This window comes from Plasmopara halstedii (assembly GCF_900000015.1).
Source record: "Plasmopara halstedii genome assembly, contig: Scaffold_437, whole genome shotgun sequence".
Classification (NCBI taxonomy): domain Eukaryota; phylum Oomycota; class Peronosporomycetes; order Peronosporales; family Peronosporaceae; genus Plasmopara; species Plasmopara halstedii.
The window spans coordinates 144,384-163,967 of NW_020187357.1; the positions used below are offsets into that span (position 1 = coordinate 144,384).

At 46.0% G+C, this 19,584-nt stretch overlaps 6 protein-coding genes across 6 annotated transcripts; 1 reads left to right on the plus strand and 5 right to left on the minus strand.

The window, feature by feature from the left end:
* Nucleotides 1-2,222: 2,222 nt before the first annotated feature.
* On the minus strand, nucleotides 2,223-2,976 carry PHALS_09912 (uncharacterized protein; the record flags this gene model as incomplete). Its single annotated transcript, XM_024725249.1, has 4 exons — nucleotides 2,223-2,244; nucleotides 2,327-2,396; nucleotides 2,478-2,866; nucleotides 2,936-2,976. The coding sequence occupies 4 exons, from the start codon at nucleotides 2,974-2,976 to the stop codon at nucleotides 2,223-2,225; spliced, it is 522 nt and encodes a 173-aa protein (XP_024576044.1).
* Nucleotides 2,977-3,037: 61 nt separating this feature from the next.
* On the minus strand, nucleotides 3,038-3,868 carry PHALS_09913 (Uncharacterized conserved protein; the record flags this gene model as incomplete). The annotated part of the gene is made up of 3 exons (XM_024725250.1): nucleotides 3,038-3,457; nucleotides 3,521-3,655; nucleotides 3,725-3,868. The coding sequence occupies 3 exons, from the start codon at nucleotides 3,866-3,868 to the stop codon at nucleotides 3,038-3,040; spliced, it is 699 nt and encodes a 232-aa protein (XP_024576045.1).
* A 277-nt stretch (nucleotides 3,869-4,145) lies between these two features.
* PHALS_09914 (uncharacterized protein) lies at nucleotides 4,146-5,582 on the plus strand (the record flags this gene model as incomplete). The annotated part of the gene is made up of 3 exons (XM_024725251.1): nucleotides 4,146-4,416; nucleotides 4,475-4,520; nucleotides 4,595-5,582. The coding sequence occupies 3 exons, from the start codon at nucleotides 4,146-4,148 to the stop codon at nucleotides 5,580-5,582; spliced, it is 1,305 nt and encodes a 434-aa protein (XP_024576046.1).
* Nucleotides 5,583-5,737: 155 nt separating this feature from the next.
* PHALS_09915 (Molecular chaperone (DnaJ superfamily)) lies at nucleotides 5,738-7,003 on the minus strand (the record flags this gene model as incomplete). The annotated part of the gene is made up of 1 exon (XM_024725252.1): nucleotides 5,738-7,003. The coding sequence occupies one exon, from the start codon at nucleotides 7,001-7,003 to the stop codon at nucleotides 5,738-5,740; it is 1,266 nt and encodes a 421-aa protein (XP_024576047.1).
* A 463-nt stretch (nucleotides 7,004-7,466) lies between these two features.
* PHALS_09916 (atp-dependent rna helicase eif4a) lies at nucleotides 7,467-8,761 on the minus strand (the record flags this gene model as incomplete). The annotated part of the gene is made up of 2 exons (XM_024725253.1): nucleotides 7,467-8,670; nucleotides 8,733-8,761. The coding sequence occupies 2 exons, from the start codon at nucleotides 8,759-8,761 to the stop codon at nucleotides 7,467-7,469; spliced, it is 1,233 nt and encodes a 410-aa protein (XP_024576048.1).
* Nucleotides 8,762-16,266: 7,505 nt separating this feature from the next.
* Nucleotides 16,267-16,614, minus strand: PHALS_09917 (uncharacterized protein; the record flags this gene model as incomplete). The annotated part of the gene is made up of 1 exon (XM_024725254.1): nucleotides 16,267-16,614. The coding sequence occupies one exon, from the start codon at nucleotides 16,612-16,614 to the stop codon at nucleotides 16,267-16,269; it is 348 nt and encodes a 115-aa protein (XP_024576049.1).
* Nucleotides 16,615-19,584: the final 2,970 nt, after the last annotated feature.

Here is a 19,584-nt window from a genome sequence, read left to right on the forward strand (position 1 = left end):
ATAACTCGTCGTCGCTTCGGATGAAGCTGTCCTGGAGGACACTAAAGAGAGTGCTGAATGCGCAAGTGGATCGTCGATCCTGATGGATTCCTCGGATCCGTACAATCCTTTGGTAAAGAATTTCAAGACGTCGTCTCCAAAGATCCGCCGTGGGTCATACCTCGGGACCGAGATGTGCGTCATGAGATCGACCTGGTTCTGAAAACCGAATTCTGCGTAACACGCCAATGGTACCTGCCCAAAGAACATTGTGACGTCATTGATGACTTTTTCCGTGCGGAGTTCGACGCAGGAATGGTGCGTGAGAGTAAATCTCCCCATTCGACACCCACGTTTGTGTCCGGATGCCGAACGGCAAGTGGCGTATCGCTCACGCTTATATTAGGCTAAATGCTATTACCATTCCGGCACAGACGCCGATTTTTAGAAAGGGTGTTTGCCAGAATAATATGGCTGGCTGTAGAAAGTACAGCGCACTCGACTTGGTCGATATTTATTACCAATTGCTCATGAGAGCGAGGTATATTTCGCTGACAGCGGTGTAAACTCCGAGCGGGATGCTTTGGTCGTAGATAGTGATGCTTCAAGGGCTGTCAAATACACCAGCAACATTTAATCGTCTTGTGACGCAAGTGTTCAGGTCCCACCGGTGTATGCTCGAGCATAACTCGACGACATCTTCGTCCACAGTCGTGCGGGGCACGAGAGGACGGATGAGGAAAACCACATTGTCCATTTGAACGCGGTACTTGAGTACATGCGCACGAATAAGCTGTATGCTAATGCCGATAAATACGTCTTCGGCGCTGAGGAATCTCATTCTTGATGGAGCTTCATTGGGAAGTGTGGCCTTCGATCGCATCCCGCTAAGGTCAAGGCCATTGTGGACTGGCCAGTTCCAGAGACCCAGAAGGACTTGCGCAAAAGGTGTGGCCTCGCCAACTTCTTGCATAAGTATAGCGCAGATTATATGGAAATTAAACAGCCATTGTCGAATCGTCTTGAGACGGATACGGAATGGTGATGGGACACCAAACATCGAAAGGCTTTGGACAGGGTCAAAGACAGCCTCCTTCATGCACCAATTCTGGCGTTACCAGATCCCGATCGCTCTACTAGTGTCGTCTGTGACGCTTCGGACTATGCCATCCGCTGTGCATTGCTGCAAGCAGACGTCTAGAGGCGAGATCGGGTGATCGCATTCAAATCTCGCCAGCTTTAGGCTGCGGAGGAGAACTACCCAGTCCACGGCAAGGAATTACTTGCGATGAAGTATGCATTTGTCAAGTTCAGGGTTCACCTGCTTGGCTCAAAGCCGTTCGTGATCTATACAGATCATGCGTCACTACGCACTGCAACTCAGTCGCCTCACCTCTCGCAGAGTGTGGCCAGGTGGCTCTCCTTCTTCGCAGAATATAAATTCGAGGTGAAGTAAACGCCAGGAAAGCAGAATGCTTTGGCTGTTGCGTTGTCACGCAGACCAGATTATGAGCTTGCTCATGTCGCGATGGTGACTCGTCAGTAAAGGATTTGATCCGCGCCGCATACGCGAGTTATGGTATGTGTGCTATGCTGCTACAGGCACTCGAGAGCAAGGAGATTGGAAACTCGGACAAGAAATTGTCGGCGCGAACGCGCACGGTTACTCCGATATTCGCTCAATAATGGGTTGCTATCTTTTAGCACCAAAGGGAAGGATACGCCACGAATTGTGGTTCCTCACGATGAGGATTTGTAATCTATGAGGCCCACGACATCCCACTCGTTGGTCATCTCAGCCGTGAAAAGACGTACAGCTCTGCGAGTGTCCACTACTCAAGCTGTACAAATGGACAAGCACATATGTGCGCACGTGTGAGACGTGTCAGAGGGTGAAAATTTCTCCGAATGCGGCGGCGCCGCCGGACAGTTTATGCTTAATGTTCAGTTTTTAACATGTACATCCTGCTATATATCGTTTTTTTAGAATCTGATTTGTTTAATAAAGTTTTCAATTCCGCAGCGCCAAGCAATATTTCTAAGCAACAAGACCATAACCAATTATTCACTCATTAGAACTTGCTTTGATGAGCTCAGCATCTTTTGCTTAGATGGCGCTACCATGACGCATCAATTCACGCTGCAAACTAGTCTTGGTGGTGTCACTGCAGTATAATTTAAGCGAAATCGAACCAGCTCAAATGTTTAACAATCTGTTCAACATAAACCATCATAATACACAACTATACTCCTCTGGCGCGCTTTCTGTAACATATATGCGGCAGACACTTGCACAGTGAGATCAAGGATGAGTGACCATCAACCATCGCGAGTAAGCGCAACTTACTCAATCGCGTCCAACAACTTTAATGATGCTTCCACTTTTTCACGGCGCTTTATCCAGAACACTGGAGTTACTATATCCAATTCCAACAAAATGAACAGTATCAGAAGCCATTTCTTAACATTTTCAAAACTTGCAATTTTATCAGACTCACGAGCGTCGGCAATAAGTTTCTGGTGTTCGGCCGATTCGTCTTTTGTTAACGCAAAGGCTGTAGTCCAAGGCACGGATTCGATTACATTGTTGCTGCTTTTGAGACCAACCACTTTCGTGGGAGCGGAAATGTTCTTCACGACCAATGGTCGGTGCATAGACTTGACTTTTAAACATTCTGGAGCTTCGTTTTGAGACAAGAATCTACCCAGCTTTTTCGGCTCGTTCGGTCGGGGCCCATCACGTTCTTGCTGTGCTTGAATTAAATATCGGCGCTTTGCCTTAATATTGACCTTCGTCTTGGGATAAGGAAGACGCGAACCGAATGCGACTTTAGCTCGCGTGCTTGTCCCTGCGGCCGGTCGCTGTGAGCTATCTCTACTACGCTGTCTATACCAAACACACGACGGAGACAAAAGCGTTAAACTTACATGCAGTGGGGATGACAGTACGATATACTTTCTACTTAGACGATGCGATTCCATGTGATTAGTGTCCATGGTGAAGCTGAAATTTATTGCAGTTTAGTTTTCACATGTTAAATAAGGCAACATTATCCTATCATATGGAATAATAGTCCATCGGAGAGATGCCTGTCAGCGGCTGGACCAAGCTAAGCCAGCTTGCAAGATAGTGCGGGACATTTTGAACTAGTGAATCCTTCCCAATGCAGCCAAATTTAAATTTCGGTTGAGCTTGAAGAAGCTGCATGACTGCTGCAGTTTCGCATGGATGCAAGAATGTGAATGGCTCGCCTAAGATAGGGTGCCCTTCCATGGCAACTAGCCTTGAAAGATCAATGAAACCAGGAAGATGCACACTTTGAGTGAATGCATCAAGGTTAAGCGGCGTTCCATCGATAGAATGTGCTCGAAAATATAGCACGGGTGTTTGGAATATTGTATGGTATAGGATGTGAAATTCAAAAAGCGGTATTTTGTCGCCTTGACAGTGCACAACCGTCGTCTGAACATCATCGACCTGCAAACGCATTTTCAATTTGTCAAAAAGATGCAGGATGGCGTTGTTTATAATTGAGCTCACATCTTCCGACTGCAACAGCTTGTCAATATCACCACTGTCTAGCTTATCGATGTCCATCATGCCATCAAAACTTTTGGCAATATAATCCTGGCGGACATTTCCCGTCGAAACGAGATACGAGTCTCCTTCCAAATGCTAAGAAGTTCCATTGAAAGTGCAATTAACAGATCCAGCTTCGTTTTTCTACTTTACCTGCGTGCGCACCTGTCGGCGACCATGCCTCCACTCCCACGTGGCCACACACTCATCTTTTCCCACCGTTTGCATTCTCGCTACCTCATGCGACCGCAGTCGCAGCAGCTCGGCCTCCAAACAGAATCTCCTGTAGCTAAGGCTACCGCGTCTCATCTAGGTAGTAACTCACGCAACAGAATACTAGTGTTATTTCCACCAGATTTTTTTGTTCTTTCAAGGTCAAAACAGTCTCATGGACCCTTCAGCGCTCCTCGTATGGCTCCTGTACGCCAGTGTAGCCCTAGTAATCTTACTCCTAAGCACTTCACTTGTTCTCTACACACAGCCAAGACATGGGGCATCTTCGTCTCTTGCAGCTTTCGCTCATACGTCCCCTCTCAGTGCGGCACCGATTACTGTTTCTTCGCGATTTGTTAATACGGTCTGCATCATGGCGCTTTACATTGCATTTCTGTGCTTGTTCACGGCCCCTGTGGATGTTTTCTTACTTGAAAACGCACTTCCGTATGTGTCATTAAACGTCCGCGCCCTTCAAACGATGTACCATGTTTATTTTGCAGCACTAGCGCTATTTTTTTTCGTGGGAGCTCCGCTAGCCTATAACTATGCCAAGCAGACAGAAATTGCACATTTAACGCTCAAATTCTCCGCTCAAAGTCGATTTTATGCTGCAGCCAAGCGCACGGGATGCTTTCTGCTCGGTCTTTCCTTCCTAGCGGGGATGCTAATGGTGGTACTATTATGCGGAAAACCTGCCAGCTCTGATATCGACTGGCTCAGACCGCTACTTAAGTTTTCATCCGATGTAGAGACTTTTTTGAGACTGATGGTGGGTGTCCTCGCACTCACGGGGATGTACCTATGGATTTTTGTGTGTAGCCGAGGACTAGCTAGTGTGCCAGTGGTGGGGCTATTGATGGAAGACCACAACATCGATGAGAACAAGACAACATTTGAAGAATTACTACACGAAAATGCAATGGAGACACAGGCGACAACACAGACAAGAGAGACAATTCTGCAGCGATATGCCGTTGAACAACAAATGAGTGGGGCAGATCAGGAACGATTGTCGCAGCTCAAAACACGGGAAAAGCTGCTAGAAGAACGTCGTGATGTACTAAATGCAAATTTACGGAAATTTGCATCAATTGGCAAGTTGTCTTGTTGGAAAATTCCTATTGGCGTTATTCTGATCATTCTGTCGCTGATGATCGTAACTTCAATACTTATCACCAGTATCGACAAGATGGCACATTCTGGGTTTGAACAAGGATTTCTTTTAAATTCGCCCGAGTTTTTTAATCCAATGGATCTGCTCCTAGTTCTCGCCTCGCGTGTGTTTCCGCTGGACTATGTTGTGTTTACAGTGTTATTTGTTTACTTGTTTGCAATTTCGTTGATAGTACTCAAGCGTCATGGTCTCCAGTTTTTATGCTTTCGACTTGGGCGTTTGCAACCGCGACTGACAAGTGCTGCCACAATGACAATGCTATCGCTCGTGCTGATGCAACTTGCTGTCATTGGACTATTTGCGCTGCTCACAATGGCACCACAATACGCAACATTTGGACATCAAACGTTTTCAGACGCTGCGGGTCAGGTCGTACCCTGCACTTTGCAGGAGGCAGCAAAAGCTGCAGCTGCTGGTGGTTCTCCGACCCATTGTCGATTGACACAAATGGCAAGGTTTTACAACGGTCTGGCAGTAGAGTTGCCTATGTTTGGCGCAGCCTTTTTTTTAGGTCAGCTCATTTTTGCTACAGCTTTTGTGCCCTGGATTGCACATGCCTACTGTATGGCAAAGAAACTGGCCGATCCAATCGACTCCACACATCAGCCGCTATTAAGTGACTATCAAGACTAAATGAGTCGCAAACTCTTGCTGGAACCACAAACGTCATTTTTTTTAAAGTTAAATCGTGTAAAATGTCACCACTTCTGTGAAGCTTCAACTTTGAAATCCTATCTACTTCAATCCATCTTTAGTCTCCTCGGCTTTATCGATGACTCACTAATTTACTAATGATTGTGAGGCGGCATGTTGATGTTAGCATCCATTGAGCTTGTGCGTTCTTTGCCGACAAAGAAACGGTTTTGTAGGCCGCCAAAAATGTTTCGAATTCCACCAGCAGGGCTACCCGACCCGCTCGGCGGCCCCTTCTGGCCGTTTTGTGGTGTGTTGGAGCCCCGCGATTCATCGAATGGACCAACAGTCCGATTAGGATCACATCCAGCTAAAAAAGCTTCATACGATTGTTCGCGCTCCTGTAGCAACTCTTCCGTCCGAATCTGTTTAGCCTCCACACGCGCGCAAACCTTCTCGAAAGCGAGCTTAGCAGCCACATATTCTTTTTGCAACGCGTCAAGATCGTGTTTGATGCCAGCCAATTCGTGTTCAGCTTCCTGAATGCTACGCAAAGCAGGAGACTGCTCGTCAATCTTTAAGCACTTAATCGAGTACTTAACAGCTGACAGCCAATTATCACCGTAGACACAAAATAAATGCTCACCCTTTTCGAGTGGCACCGTCCGTCGTACCTCAAAAAGCGACAATTTACTGAAAATTTCGGGTAATTCCGAATCGTTTGTGGATAAAGGCCACAATTCGGGATTGAGATCCATGAGCTCCACAGTGCTGGAAAGATACATGTCCGCAGCGGTACAGCGCGCTTTTTTTACTGACTCTTGCACCATGCGCACTGCTCCATGCTGGTCAAATAATACCAGTTTAAACTTGCTTTTGCTTGCCGAGCGACACATAAAAACGACAGAATCTCGATCCTTGTCCACCTGCAGCTTGTAAAAATGCGCGTCTTGCTTGTCCACCTTAGCGTGACGCTCCATGCCGAAAACCATCCGGGTAACATGCGGCAATTGCGTCGAATTGTTGCGCTCATCGCACAGGTCGCGCGCCGCGGACAGCACAGTCTGCGAGATCTGAGTGGGTATGGGCATGCCGATTTTCGTGAAGAGCGCACCGACGACACGGCCAAAGCCACCCATGGACTCGACATCTACACTTTCAAACTCTATGTCCTTGCCACTTTCACCTGCCACATCGTACTGGCGGCGCTTATTGGGATCACTTAATACCGCGTAGGCAGCGCTAGCCAACTTAAACTTGTCAGCGGCCTCGACTGAGCCTGCGTTACGGTCTGGGTGATACTTAAGCGCCAACTTGCGGTAAGCTGTTTTTATCTCCAGCTCACTGGCTGATTTTTCCACTCCTAGAACCTCGTACAGGTTGGTGCTTTCCTCGGGCTGCTTTGGCACAGGTTCACTCATCGCTGGACAGCTCAAAGGGGGGATGAAAGAAAATGAAAGGGTGCCTACTATCTGATAATGATTGGCTCAAATATCGATAGGTGTTGCTCTAGTGAAAAATTGAATCAGAAAAATCCTATTCGAAAAGGTTTAGTTGCTTTACAGCAAGCTGTAGGCAATTTAAATGCAGCTCCTGACATTGCAGCCTAACAAGCAAGCTACAGTATGAGCATTATTTCCGAAACAAAACAAGAAGACCACACATGGCCCCTTCCTCTTTTCTTTAACAAACGCGAACTTCCACACTTTTAGTCGCCTGTCGTGTCCTTCCGATTTTGTACGCCACTCGCTCCTTCACCTCATCCTTATCCTAAAGTTTAATTCTACATGTTAGTCCGCATGCGCACCACACTTTGTCGTCTCTCACTCTGCATCATCTCCGCTGCAAACATGACGAATAGGAGGACAGTCACGACAGGAGCTCTTAAATAAGGTCCGCGACGTTCATGGGCATCTCATCGATCTGCGTGTTGTAAAACTGCTCAATGTCGCGCAAGTATCGCACGTCATTATGCGTTAAGAAGTTAATGGCCACACCCTTACGACCGAAACGACCCGAACGACCGATGCGATGAATATAATTTTCACGGTTCGTAGGAAGGTCATAGTTGATAACAAGCGACACTTGCTGCACATCAATACCACGGGCTAACAGGTCAGTGGTGATCAACACACGTGAGGAGCCTGAGCGAAATTCACGCATAATAATGTCACGCTCACGCTGCTCCATGTCACCGTGCATGGCTGACACCGTAAAGTCCTTCGACTGCATTTTTTCAGTCAACCAATCGACTTTTCGGCGCGTGTTGCAGTAAATGATGGCCTGTGTGATCGTCAACGTTTCGTAGAGATCGCAGAGCGTGTCAAACTTCCACTCTTCGCGGTCAATGGCAATGAAGAATTGCTTAATACCTTCAAGTGTCAATTCGTCACGCTTTACGAGAATACGAATAGGCTCGCGCATGAAGCGGTGAGTAACTTCAAGCACATCCAAAGGCATCGTGGCCGAGAACAGAGCCACTTGAACTTTTTCAGGGAGAAATCTGAAAACTTCATAAATCTGATCCTTGAATCCACGAGACAGCATTTCATCGGCTTCATCAAGCACAAACATTTTGACCTCGTCTGTACGCAAAGCACGACGATTGATCATGTCACCTACACGACCAGGAGTGCCTACCACGATGTGCACGCCCTGCTGCAACGTGCGAATGTCATCACGCACTGCAGTACCACCGACACAAGCATGCACCTGAACGCTCATATAGTCACCAATGGCAACAACGACTTTGACAATTTGCTGCGCAAGCTCACGTGTAGGAGCGAGAATCAGAGCCTGGGTCTCCTTAAGACCAATATCAATCTTCTGCAGAATAGACACGGCGAACGTGGCGGTCTTACCGGTACCGGATTGAGCTTGAGCAATGCAGTCGTGGCCCAAAAGAATAGGCTTTACCGCGCGTTGCTGAATAGCAGACGGCTTCTCAAAACCGTAAGCATAGATACCACGCAGCAGGTCCTCACGCAGGTCCATCCCGTCAAACGTCTCAATAACCTCATCCCAATTCGTCTCAATATCTCCTTCATTGAGTTGCATCTGCTCAGTCTGACCATCTTCGACCTGATCACTACACAGAACGTAAATGACGCTATTAGTGTGATTCATAGTACACAACGATTGGCAGCTTACGTCGGCTTACGATCCTCGGCATCAGCCATGGCTATTTTGGAGTTCGTTATCTACGGCGCGTAGATGTGAAAGAAAATGAGAAAAGCAAGCGGAACGAACAAGTTCTGCTGTCTTCCTCTTTGTGCGTTTTGTTCGGTTTTGGTAGCCTGAAAGAGGGATCTAATTACCTCTTTACTCACTTTAATTTTGTATACACTTCCAAGTGGGTGGCCAGCAGACTTTCCCTTCAATCTGTGTTTGTAACGTAATTCGTGTCGAGTACACAGGTTGCACTATTGAACGACCAAAAGAAGAGTGATTTCATATTTTCTCGTACTTTTTGAAACCTCAGTAATCGCAAAAAAATAGCTTCACCTCGAAAGAAGTCGTTGATGTTGTCCGCGCACCTTACGCCTCCTTTCAATTGGAAAGTATACAAAATTGGAGGATTTTTGTCAAGGACAGGTTTTTGTTAAACGTGGTATACACAAGCAAAATAATAGTTTGATTAATTTGTTGGATATAGTCAGCGCATATGTAGTGGCAGTTTATGTAGAATTAATGTTTAGTACTCAGCAGAGCACATTTAGAAATTATGTATCAAAGACGGCAACCCTTGTGCGTTGTCTTTGAGCCAAAGTGATCTCTATGCAAGGTGCACGGCAACTCCGATGCTCTTGGAAGCACTAATAGTCAATCCGACGGTCGAGTCGTGAAAAGACTGTATCCTCTGTGAGAATGAAACGCGAGTTCCTCAATAACTTGAATCCAAGAGAACTAGACACGCTTGATAACCTTGTCCCGAACATATCAGCGAGGAGATGGTCTAAAGGTCAAAAGCGGTGATTGGTCGGCTGAAGGCATTCAACAGCCATTTGTCGTGGTTTGATCTGAATTGCACTTCCCGGTATGATAATGTGCTGGAGAGGCACTTTGACGAACGCTTCGATTGGACGCCGGTAGGGGTACTCACCGTGAGGTCGCGAGTGTTTTGTGTCCAGCTTATTGAGAGAACGAATGAAGAAATTCCCCTCCGAATTGGGTCAGTCGGATGGCCATGAGTGTGATCATGCACCAGGCGAAGCGACAGCACGAGTTGACATTCTCTGGTGTTTACTCTGTGAGAGACACACTTCAACATGAAATGGTCGGTGTTAGTTGGCCGCGCCATCTTAACAAGCAAAACGTATGCGTTTAAATTTCTTGTTCACACATCAAGGCAGGCGGGAAGATAAGAACATACATATGTCCAAAAATTGAGAGATCCCATCGCCGCGACAGTGGCAGACCCTCTTCCGGCGGCTGACAGGCGTTATCTCCTTGGGGTGCCTTCGAATAGATGCGGGTCGCACCAAGACCAACCGAGTCCACCTTACCCCATTCTAAGAAGCGGTAGATGTCGTACTGAGCGCGGACCAAGTCAGGCATCGAAGATGGAAGCTCTGTGAACGCTTAAACGGTGATGAATCTTAGCCATGCTGAGGAATCGCGGAGTACAGCTTCCGCGCGACGAAGGCCAATTGGGTTACTGAAGGTGGAAGCTCTCCGAGCATACCAGTGGTGAAATGTTTAAGCCGTGCTGAGAATGAAGCGCACGATCTCTTGGCTAATGAGCATCTTCGCGGTACAGAAGTTACATCTATGACAGCACAATAATGTGCGCCTTGTGTGACGCCTCTCTCGGTTGATAGGTTCAATGAGTCGAGCTGCCATGCAAAGTCGTCAAATCAACTTCACACGGGAAATCTTCGGGTCCCGGGGCAGCGCATTGAAAACGAACTGGGCTGTGATGTACCACATGAATGTTGTAGTCAATGGGACCCAGCCCCACAGTTTATTTCTAAGCGAGGTGGGGCTCGCAGCCGAGGATTTTGGTTGCTGATATCAAAATTTTGGGATTTGCCAAGCCGATAAAAATCTCGGAAGGTTTAGAAGCGTCGTGCGCTTATGCAGTCCACGCGACTGTTGGAAACAGTAAACTGTACGCGGGTGTGACTTCCGACGGCTTCGTGAAGCCTAAAAGTTGATATCACTGAACGGTACTGTTGGAGCCAGAAAAGGGCTGGTCTCGTCTGCCGTAAAACAAATTTTGGTAGTGAGGGAGAGTACTCACGAATCTGACGTCGTGGTGACAAGAGATCCGCCACGCCTGATTTCCCTTATGCAGCGGGGCTGTCGTAGCATTAAGGTCACCGACCTTACGTTCTAAACTAGAACCAGTAGGAGTGTAGCGAATCACAACATGCTAACTTCAAGAGAACCCACAACCTTAACCCAAGGCGAATAAACTCTGTTGTTCAAAATGTAAACTGTGATTATTGTTTTATTTGCGGCAAAGCCGCTTATACCTAGATCTATAAGATTTCCTAATAAAAAAGCAAACCTACTTAAATTGCATAACTATGGGCAGTTTCGCCACGTACTGGCTTCTTATTGTGTAGCCACACCATTGTGTAATCACATCATCATGTGTGACACACCCCTTCATACCAGGGTACGCGAATCACCGTTACATCTTGGATAGCGGAGTATGTCATGACTTTGATCTGGTTTTGGCGCCAAATATTGCGTAACACGACAATGACCATTACGGAGGAAACAGTGTGTCATCATGGACTCTTTTTTTTCGCGCAAAGCATGAATTTGGTGCGAGAGAGCAAGAAGAGGTGCCTTTTTAATAAATCAGAAAGGCGAACGGCAAGTTGTACATTGTGCAGCGGGGCTGCCCTAGTTCTTTGTGCTAAGCTAAGGTCACCGACCTAGCGTTCTTTACAAGAACCAGTACGAGTGTAGTGGATCACAATCTGCTACCTCTCAGAAGCCTCAATCAAGGTACAGACGCTCTTTCGCTCAAAGTTTAAACTGTACTCGCTTGTTTTAGTTGCGACAGAGCCGCCAACATCTGAAACCTTAGGCTTTTCTAATATTAAGATAGTAAAACCTAATAAATATACATTACTACTGGCAATCCTGCCACGCAGTGGCTTCTTGTTACGGTGTAGCGACACCATCGTGGGATCACACCAGCTTGTGTAATACACACCTACGTATGGTCACATCATCTTGTGTGATCTGCTCTTTCATACAAGGGTACGTGTAACCCCGTTACACTCACCATCATCAAAATTGTGAATATCCACAATTCACATTTACCTGTCGCCTCATACGAGGCTCGCGTGTCTGAGACACCGTTTCGTTATTAATATCATCCTTGAACATTCTCCGTTCAATGAGCCCTGAGTCTGTGACACGCAAAACACCGTGCCTAGCTGGTTCCGAGGACGCCCGCGGGCAAAGCCCTTCTTCTTCTTCTTCACAGGGTGCATCTCTGGACAGTAACGTCCGCGGTTTTACAGGAAGCACATCCAAGCCCGAACGCAACACTCCGTGCCCGCCCCGGGCGGTGGATTTTCTCGTCGAGGAGCTAGTGGAAGTCGACTATGAGTCGGATACTCCTTTTCCAGCATGGGGAACGGATGAGCTCTTAAACTCCTGCTACAAATCCGCGGGATAGAAAATGAGAGGTGTATGTCTACCACCTCGCGCACAAGGCCCGCCCCAGAAGAAGTAGCAGCCAGAAGATAAAAATTGTGGGTCAAATTGTCTTCATTGGCAGATTTTTGGCATCGAAATCATTGCATTGCGCATACACCCTAAAAAGCTCAAGTAGCGTTTCAACGCCGTCGGACTGCGCTTACTTAACCGGTCAAAAATCACATTGCTGAACTAACAATGAAGCTAGATTGAAGGAGTTTTTTTAATGAGATAACAGGTTTGAAGTCATAAACCCAAACTTCTGCATAGAATTGCTCCAACTCCTTATTTAAACATTGACAATTTTTGGTACTCTTCAAATAACGTTTGCCATGTCCCGGTCGGCTTCGTTAGATTCTGGATATAGCAAATATGGCTGCCAATATGATACTCTACAACACCTTGAATTTTGCATGACAAGTTCAAAGAGGATTGCGAGTGTGTTTTAAACTCAAGACAGAAAAGCTAGATTGTAGGCCTGATCTTCTGTTGTCCACATGAGAGACGAAACTCTCAATACGCTTCTCGTCGTAATTGTCACGAGTGACTGGCACAAATACCACTAGGCGTTCGAGAAATGCCGGATTTTAGTAGATGAAGGGCGGCAGACCTCTATTTTACATTAACTCAATTGTGTTGCTTTGGCCGCCGATCTTAGTGCTGGTTCAACGCGCACGCGTTATATTTGAAGAGTCAATAGGGCTGCAGCTACAAGACGAAACAGCTCGGGCTTCTCCACGACTACAGGCTCGCTCTCTTGCGGAAGTGGTGGAAGGTGCGATTGCAGCGCGTCGAAGTCGAAATATTACTTCAGACGCAGCTCAAAATTTCTACAGCCGCAAAGATTATTAGTTTTGGTATCAATGGGCAAGCACGAAGTCCTTTGAATGTAGCGCTGTATCCTGTCACATTCGACGAAATGGGGCGACCAAAAGATTGCTCCGTCACTCGCGTGGAAATCGTGCAGACCAAGTTTTGGGCGTACTGCGCATCAAAACATTAAGGAATCGTCCAGTAACATGATGGCAAACATGTTTTTCGTAGTTCCAGGATTTGGTGAAGACAGTCAGAAGATTATTCTAATGTGTCGATTTCTCATTATTTTTGCTGTTCCACTTTGGAAATCTCGATACAGCAAAATTATTTGTTGGAACCAGACATATTCACTCAAGCGTCTAGCCTAAATATACTGTTTACGTCAATTTTCATATATATACCGTTACGTGCTTGAAAGCTTGCTTTTGTGTATGCCTCTCGGTAGGGAGGTATATGCCTCAGCAAGTCTGACACTCAAATTAAGCAATAACGGTGGAGACGCTTACCGGTACACTCCGGGTTTGGCAGTCCATGAGTATCGACTTTATGTTTCGCCTGCCGAAGGACTCAGCGGGCAACACGGTTGTGGTGGTCTTTGTGGACCAGCTGGCTCATCTTGCGGCAGTGCCGTACACCATCGACGGTGTGGGTACAGCGACGCTGTTTGTCGATCGTGGCTTTCGACAACACGGACCCCCGGAGTTAATTGTCTATGACAGAGACCCACGCTTCACTGGGAAGTTTTGGTCTACAATCGTCAGGGAGCTGGGCACCAAGTTGACTATTTTAACAGCGGACACCCGCTGACGCCGCCATTCCATGGCTTAGGGCTTGGTGAAGGAATAGCCATCCAGCGAGCTGATGTTAGCCCCCTCACTGTCCGTAAAGAATTCAAAGAGTCTTTGTCTACCAGACTGAGTGTCCTACGACACGCTCGCAATGCGATGGCTGAAAGCCAAGATATGCAGAAAGAATATGCAGATAGAAAAGGAAGAAGAAAAGCTGGAAACTTTGAGGTTGGAGACCTGTTTTATTAGATGCTAAAAGCCTTCCTACACGTGTCTCTCTGCGAGCCGCCGATACCTAACACCTTAATTTTTCCAAACTCATATAGCAATACCTAATTAATATAGTAAAACCTAATGGATATGTATTATTACTGGCAGTTCTGACACGTAATGGCTCTTGTTACGGTGTAACCAGATCACTGTATAACTATATCAACTTGTGTAATCTACACCCATGTACGGTCACACCATCTTGTGTGACTCGCCCTTTTATACAAAGTTACGTGTAATTCTTGTTACAGAGATGAAGACTGCTTGCCCGCTAGCACTCAGCAGCTTTGAGAATGCGCTGCTAAATCGCATCCAGGAGCGTCCCAACCGGAAGTGGTAAAAAAGGGATGCCACTCATGAGGAGGGCGTTGATGTTTAGCATCCAGGCCTTTAATAATCAAAACATAGAGAATTCTTCCATCTAAATGCGAAAATGTGTTGGCCATGACTCGACCAGGGTCAAGCGCATAGCGCTGGCGATGAGACCAAATGAGCACTAATGGACATTATTTTCCAAATGAGGCTTTCCAAAAAGGGATTCTTCAGCGACAGAAGTCGCGGATATTCACACTGCCTACCCCGGCATATTAGGTGCATTTTGAAGTCTTGTTCATTCGCCAAGGAAGGAAACCAGTGGACAATGTCCAGAATTCAACTACACAAATCACCGTATGGTATCAGACTCTTCTTCAAAGCGGTAATGGCAACCATAATCATCGAGGATCTCCGAATGAGTGCGGCTCACAACAAAGTCTTCCACGTTTAACCTATGCGATGAGGTAAACTTTTGAGTGTTGCATTATAAAAACGCAATATATAATGTGGTATAGTTTTCGTACAAAGGGGGTCGGCTGGGGTGCATGGACGGGAAGCTTTTCGATCACGTATGGGGCGATGGACCTCGGCGGCCATGCTGAAGAGAAAGAAAGAGATCTCTTAGCTGCTGAGCAGCTGCGCGATACTTGCATATATTTTTCACACGTGAAAGGCCTAAACACCTGCACCCAGTCACTCTCCAATCTCTGTTGAGGCAAAAGTGGAAATTGTCAATTCGTGGTTTATATATTGTATATTTGTGCATATCATGTGAGAATGGTGAAAGCAGCTGTGAGCTGTTGTTTTATGTGCAGGGTCGGTGAACAGTGATACAGCTGGGTGCCTTAATGCCTGGTATCAGAGCCAACGGAGTTAAAGACGACTGCAACAGAAGAGCCATGCCCGGAAGACAAAAAATGATTCAGCCTTCTGACTATGTGGCGGTAGTATTAGGTCGGCGCTTGAGTGACGAGCCCACGATGTGAAGAAGCAAAAAAACGGCGAGAAAGATTATTTAGCTGTGAATAGAGAGACCTGGCTTGTCTTAAGGGCTGTAAGTCTCGTCCATATTCGTCTGGCATATTTTTAACTCCCAGAGCTGAGAGCTTCATCTCTCAAAGATCTTTCAGTGATTTGTAAGACGGTGACGTTACCGAAATAGTTTATCAAGTATCGAAGGAGGAGCTAAGCTCGTCATCAGTCATGGATAAATTTTCACTGAGGACTTTCACAGAGCACTCAGTGCGAAGAGTGTGATTGTTTGCTAACCCCCTCTACGGAAACCTTTGTGCGGATTAATCACGAGAAATCCACCATGCGTGTTTCCCCGGGTATAAAGAAGTGCGTTCTGACACCGAATTGGCTCCGGGGAAACAACGATTTCGCCATATGTCAATGAATATGAACAAAGTCTCAGTGTCATTGACGCTTTCTTCCATACGATTCACGATGCGCGGCTGGCGAGACAAATGAACCCTTTCGTCGGTTCTGCGTTCCAAACTCACCCAAACTTCGACTTGATCTGGTTGATAATGCTGATGATTCCGTGGTCATGGCTCATCCCGGTGTTTGCCGCACGAAAGTTGCGGCACAACAATAACGCTATTGACCGTCCGTGGACCAAGAAATTAAAGCGTATGTACAAAGCTGCCAAACTTGCATGAGATACAAGCCTTCTTCCAGAACACGTCAAGGCGAGAGAACTACGATTCCAGTTCAGCATCAACGCTGAAAAGTTATTTCGATCGACTTCATCAGGCATTTAACCGTTTTTGATGGGTACGATGCGATCAAGGTTGTTATGGACAAGTTATCGAAACGACCTATTTTTTTTACATACCGATGCATACAACTGCAACTGCCAAAGATATCGCCACTTTGTTTCTCATGGACATCATTGACATTACAAAATTCCAGCTACTTTCAGATCGCGATTCAAAATTCACATCAAAATTCTGGACTGTTTTGATGGCGCACCATGGAATATTCTCGCAAAGATATCCGCTCGTCGCGCCCAAGCCGATAGTCAGACTGAGCGTCAGAATGGACCACTTAAAATTCCCACTGTTATTCACTGTATACCAAGGTAAGGACTGGATCAAGCACTTCCCGATGGTTAAGTATGCTCGCGCTACTCTAGCTGCAACGTCTTCGAAGATGTCTTCATTCTTCGTCGACATTGTTTGTAAACAACGCAATCATGCTGCACCAGTGATTGAAGATAATTGGATTGTCCAAACGTTGAACATGCGTCACAGTACAATAAACGTCACCTGAAAGTCATCAACGTAGCTCGATAAAATATGATCAAAGCTCAAAAGCGTCGAAAGCGGTTTTAAGATTGTAAGTGTAATGAAGTCGCCTTCCCACTTTGTAATTTATTATTGTTATCGACCGCAGATCTAAACATCAGTCATGCTATTGCTGGCGAATTAGTCCGCCTACGCAAATATGTTTCAATGATTTTTGGTTCATACACGATCATTTGCAAACAACAACGTAGCAACGCTTGACGTACCGCGCGACAAACGACACTTGTATAAAAAATTTAACGTCGACAAGCTCCGCGTTAAATACAGCATCTTCAAATGATTCAAATGCAAATCGATTTCAGAAACAAGTCCAATAGTCTTTGAGCGATCCGGCGACAAGCTGCGCATCATCACTGGTACGTAAGTTTGGTTTATTGTGCTGGCAACACGATCTCTTAGGATGTAACATAGTCTCTGGCTGCTACCGTCACTAAATAGTCTTCGTCTGCGAAGTATTTTAATCGAAACGCGTGGAAATCAGTTTTGTACAATCATGAGGTGTCGGGCTGCAAATGAGTGTACACCCTCACATACAATCCGAAACGACCCGATGCAGGCAGCTAAACATCTGTCCTGTGATTCTGTTCGACGCAAGACTTCAGCACATAGTCTCCCACGCTGAAGCTAGCCTTTCTTGCACCAACTTTTTTGTCTTTATTTCTTTGGGTCTGCTTTCCGTATTCACAGAATGTATTTGAAGGGTACTTTTGTGCTGCTCTTTGAGTTTGTGCGGGTCGGGGTGGTTTGTCACCCCACATCTCGTATGTTGCTCTAGGTCTACACAGAAATTTAACTAGCTCGGCGACGATAGTGCATAGAATAACCCCACAAAAGATTTGTCCCCCAGGAGCCTTGAAACCTTCATAGACCTTTTTTCGCTTATAAAATGCATACACTACAAATCTTTAATTGTTTACACTAATTTTTCATCAAATGGGATCACGAGAACACTTGTAGGTCAGAAAAGAACATCAAGTTTGCCAGTCATCGAAAGACTATACTTGTTAATCTCCCTGACGAAACTGTCAGACGAGTTTAGATGTGAGCTAGCAAATAAACTCCGCACGCCAGTAGTTGCACTACCAAGTCGAGAGAGATTGTTGTAATTGCGTTCGTTAAATTGCTGACGTGGCTACTGCTTACGTTGAAGTTTTGTCACCTGCCGTAAATAGAGGCTAGCATAGGATCTTTTAAAGGAAACAGAGGTAAGAACATAGAAACATCAGATTAGGCTTTCACATGTAGAGCTCAGTTACAATCAATCCCACTCTGACTTTTTCACTCCACCCCAACTGCCACAGTGCCAAACACAGCAAGCCTCCCAATGCAGTGACACATTTAATTACCGACACATTCGCCGTCAGTCGCGGCATCATTATACGCCAATAACGATAGTGGAAATCAGTGACAGAACAACAGCAGGAGCTATTGGAGTGCATAAACGGTACATTTACGGGCTCGCAACTAACTGGAACTGCATGAAGAAGCGTATCCAATCGTTTGTGCATCATATCGACTCGACTATTTGCTCGAGGCTTCCAGTTATTTTTTGATCACCACAATCAAATTACGCTTTCGCGCCAGAAAACGAATTTAAAAAGCGTAATCAGGGCAAATTGTAGCGTTTGGCAATGAAAGAAGTACCCTCACCAAATAGAGTATATAACAAGTGTCAACAATGGAGGGGTCCATATGGCGTCGCGATGAGCTGGTACTCGTAACATCAGAGTAGCTTTACCATCCATGGTGCTTCAAAATAGCAGGTGGCAGTCAACTAAAGGCAAGCGTTGCCCGAGGGCAGAAAGGTATGGCCCAAGCCAATCATTGAGAAGAGAAGATCAATAGGACCCAGATGATACGATGTAAAAGCTTTACGTTAGATGCGACACCGGATGCGGCAACGCATCGCGAGAGCTTTAATAGAACGGACCAAAGTCAACTGCTAAATCTCCGAATAACGACCGGCATGGCTTTGCGCGAATCTCTATGACATCGGCCGGTCCAGCAGTGCTCCAGCATGGCTTTCCCAGAAACGATCACCCACAGATCACGTATCTCGAGTATACTTTGTAACTTGAACTCTCATACGCGGCAGATCGTACGTCGAAATTGCTGGGCGGGGTCATCATCAAATGCAGAGACTGCTAGGGTCGGTTATATAATTTCTTGAATATGTTGATGACAAAGTCCAAAGTGATTTTATCGGTCATGAGTTCAAGCAATATTTGCTACATCTAAATCTAATTTAAGAAATCCTGTCGTCTACTCTAACTGGATATTCTGGCGTCAACTCTTACCGAATATAATGTCGTCTTGGTATCTGGAAAGAATACAATTGGTGGTCAAAACGTCTCCATTTGAACAGTTCAAACTGTATAGGTTGAGAAAGGTGTGTTGGAAACTGCAGCGTGCTGGCGTAACTTTGCGCTTTGAGAAAGCGTAAGTTAGGTCGCTGAACTCTTGTTCTATACTCAGAACAAGTACGAGTTTAGCGGATCGCAATCCGTTTACTCCAAGAGTAATTATAGCCTTAACCCAAGGCTAATTCACTCTTCGGTTTAAATCCAAAACTGACTTTATTTTATTTTTATCTGCGGCAAAGCCGCCTCATTTTAAATTCATAGATTCTCCTAAATATGTATAGTAAAGTCAATACATGTATAACTACTGGCTATCCCGCCCCGAACCGTATTCTTGTTTGAGTGTGGTCACACCATGTCTATCTGGTGTGACACACACCCCTGTTACCAGGGTATGCGTAACCCCGTTACACTCTCCCTCATTAAGATTGAGAATATTTACAGTTCCAATCGATTATTGCCTCAACGAGGCTTGCGT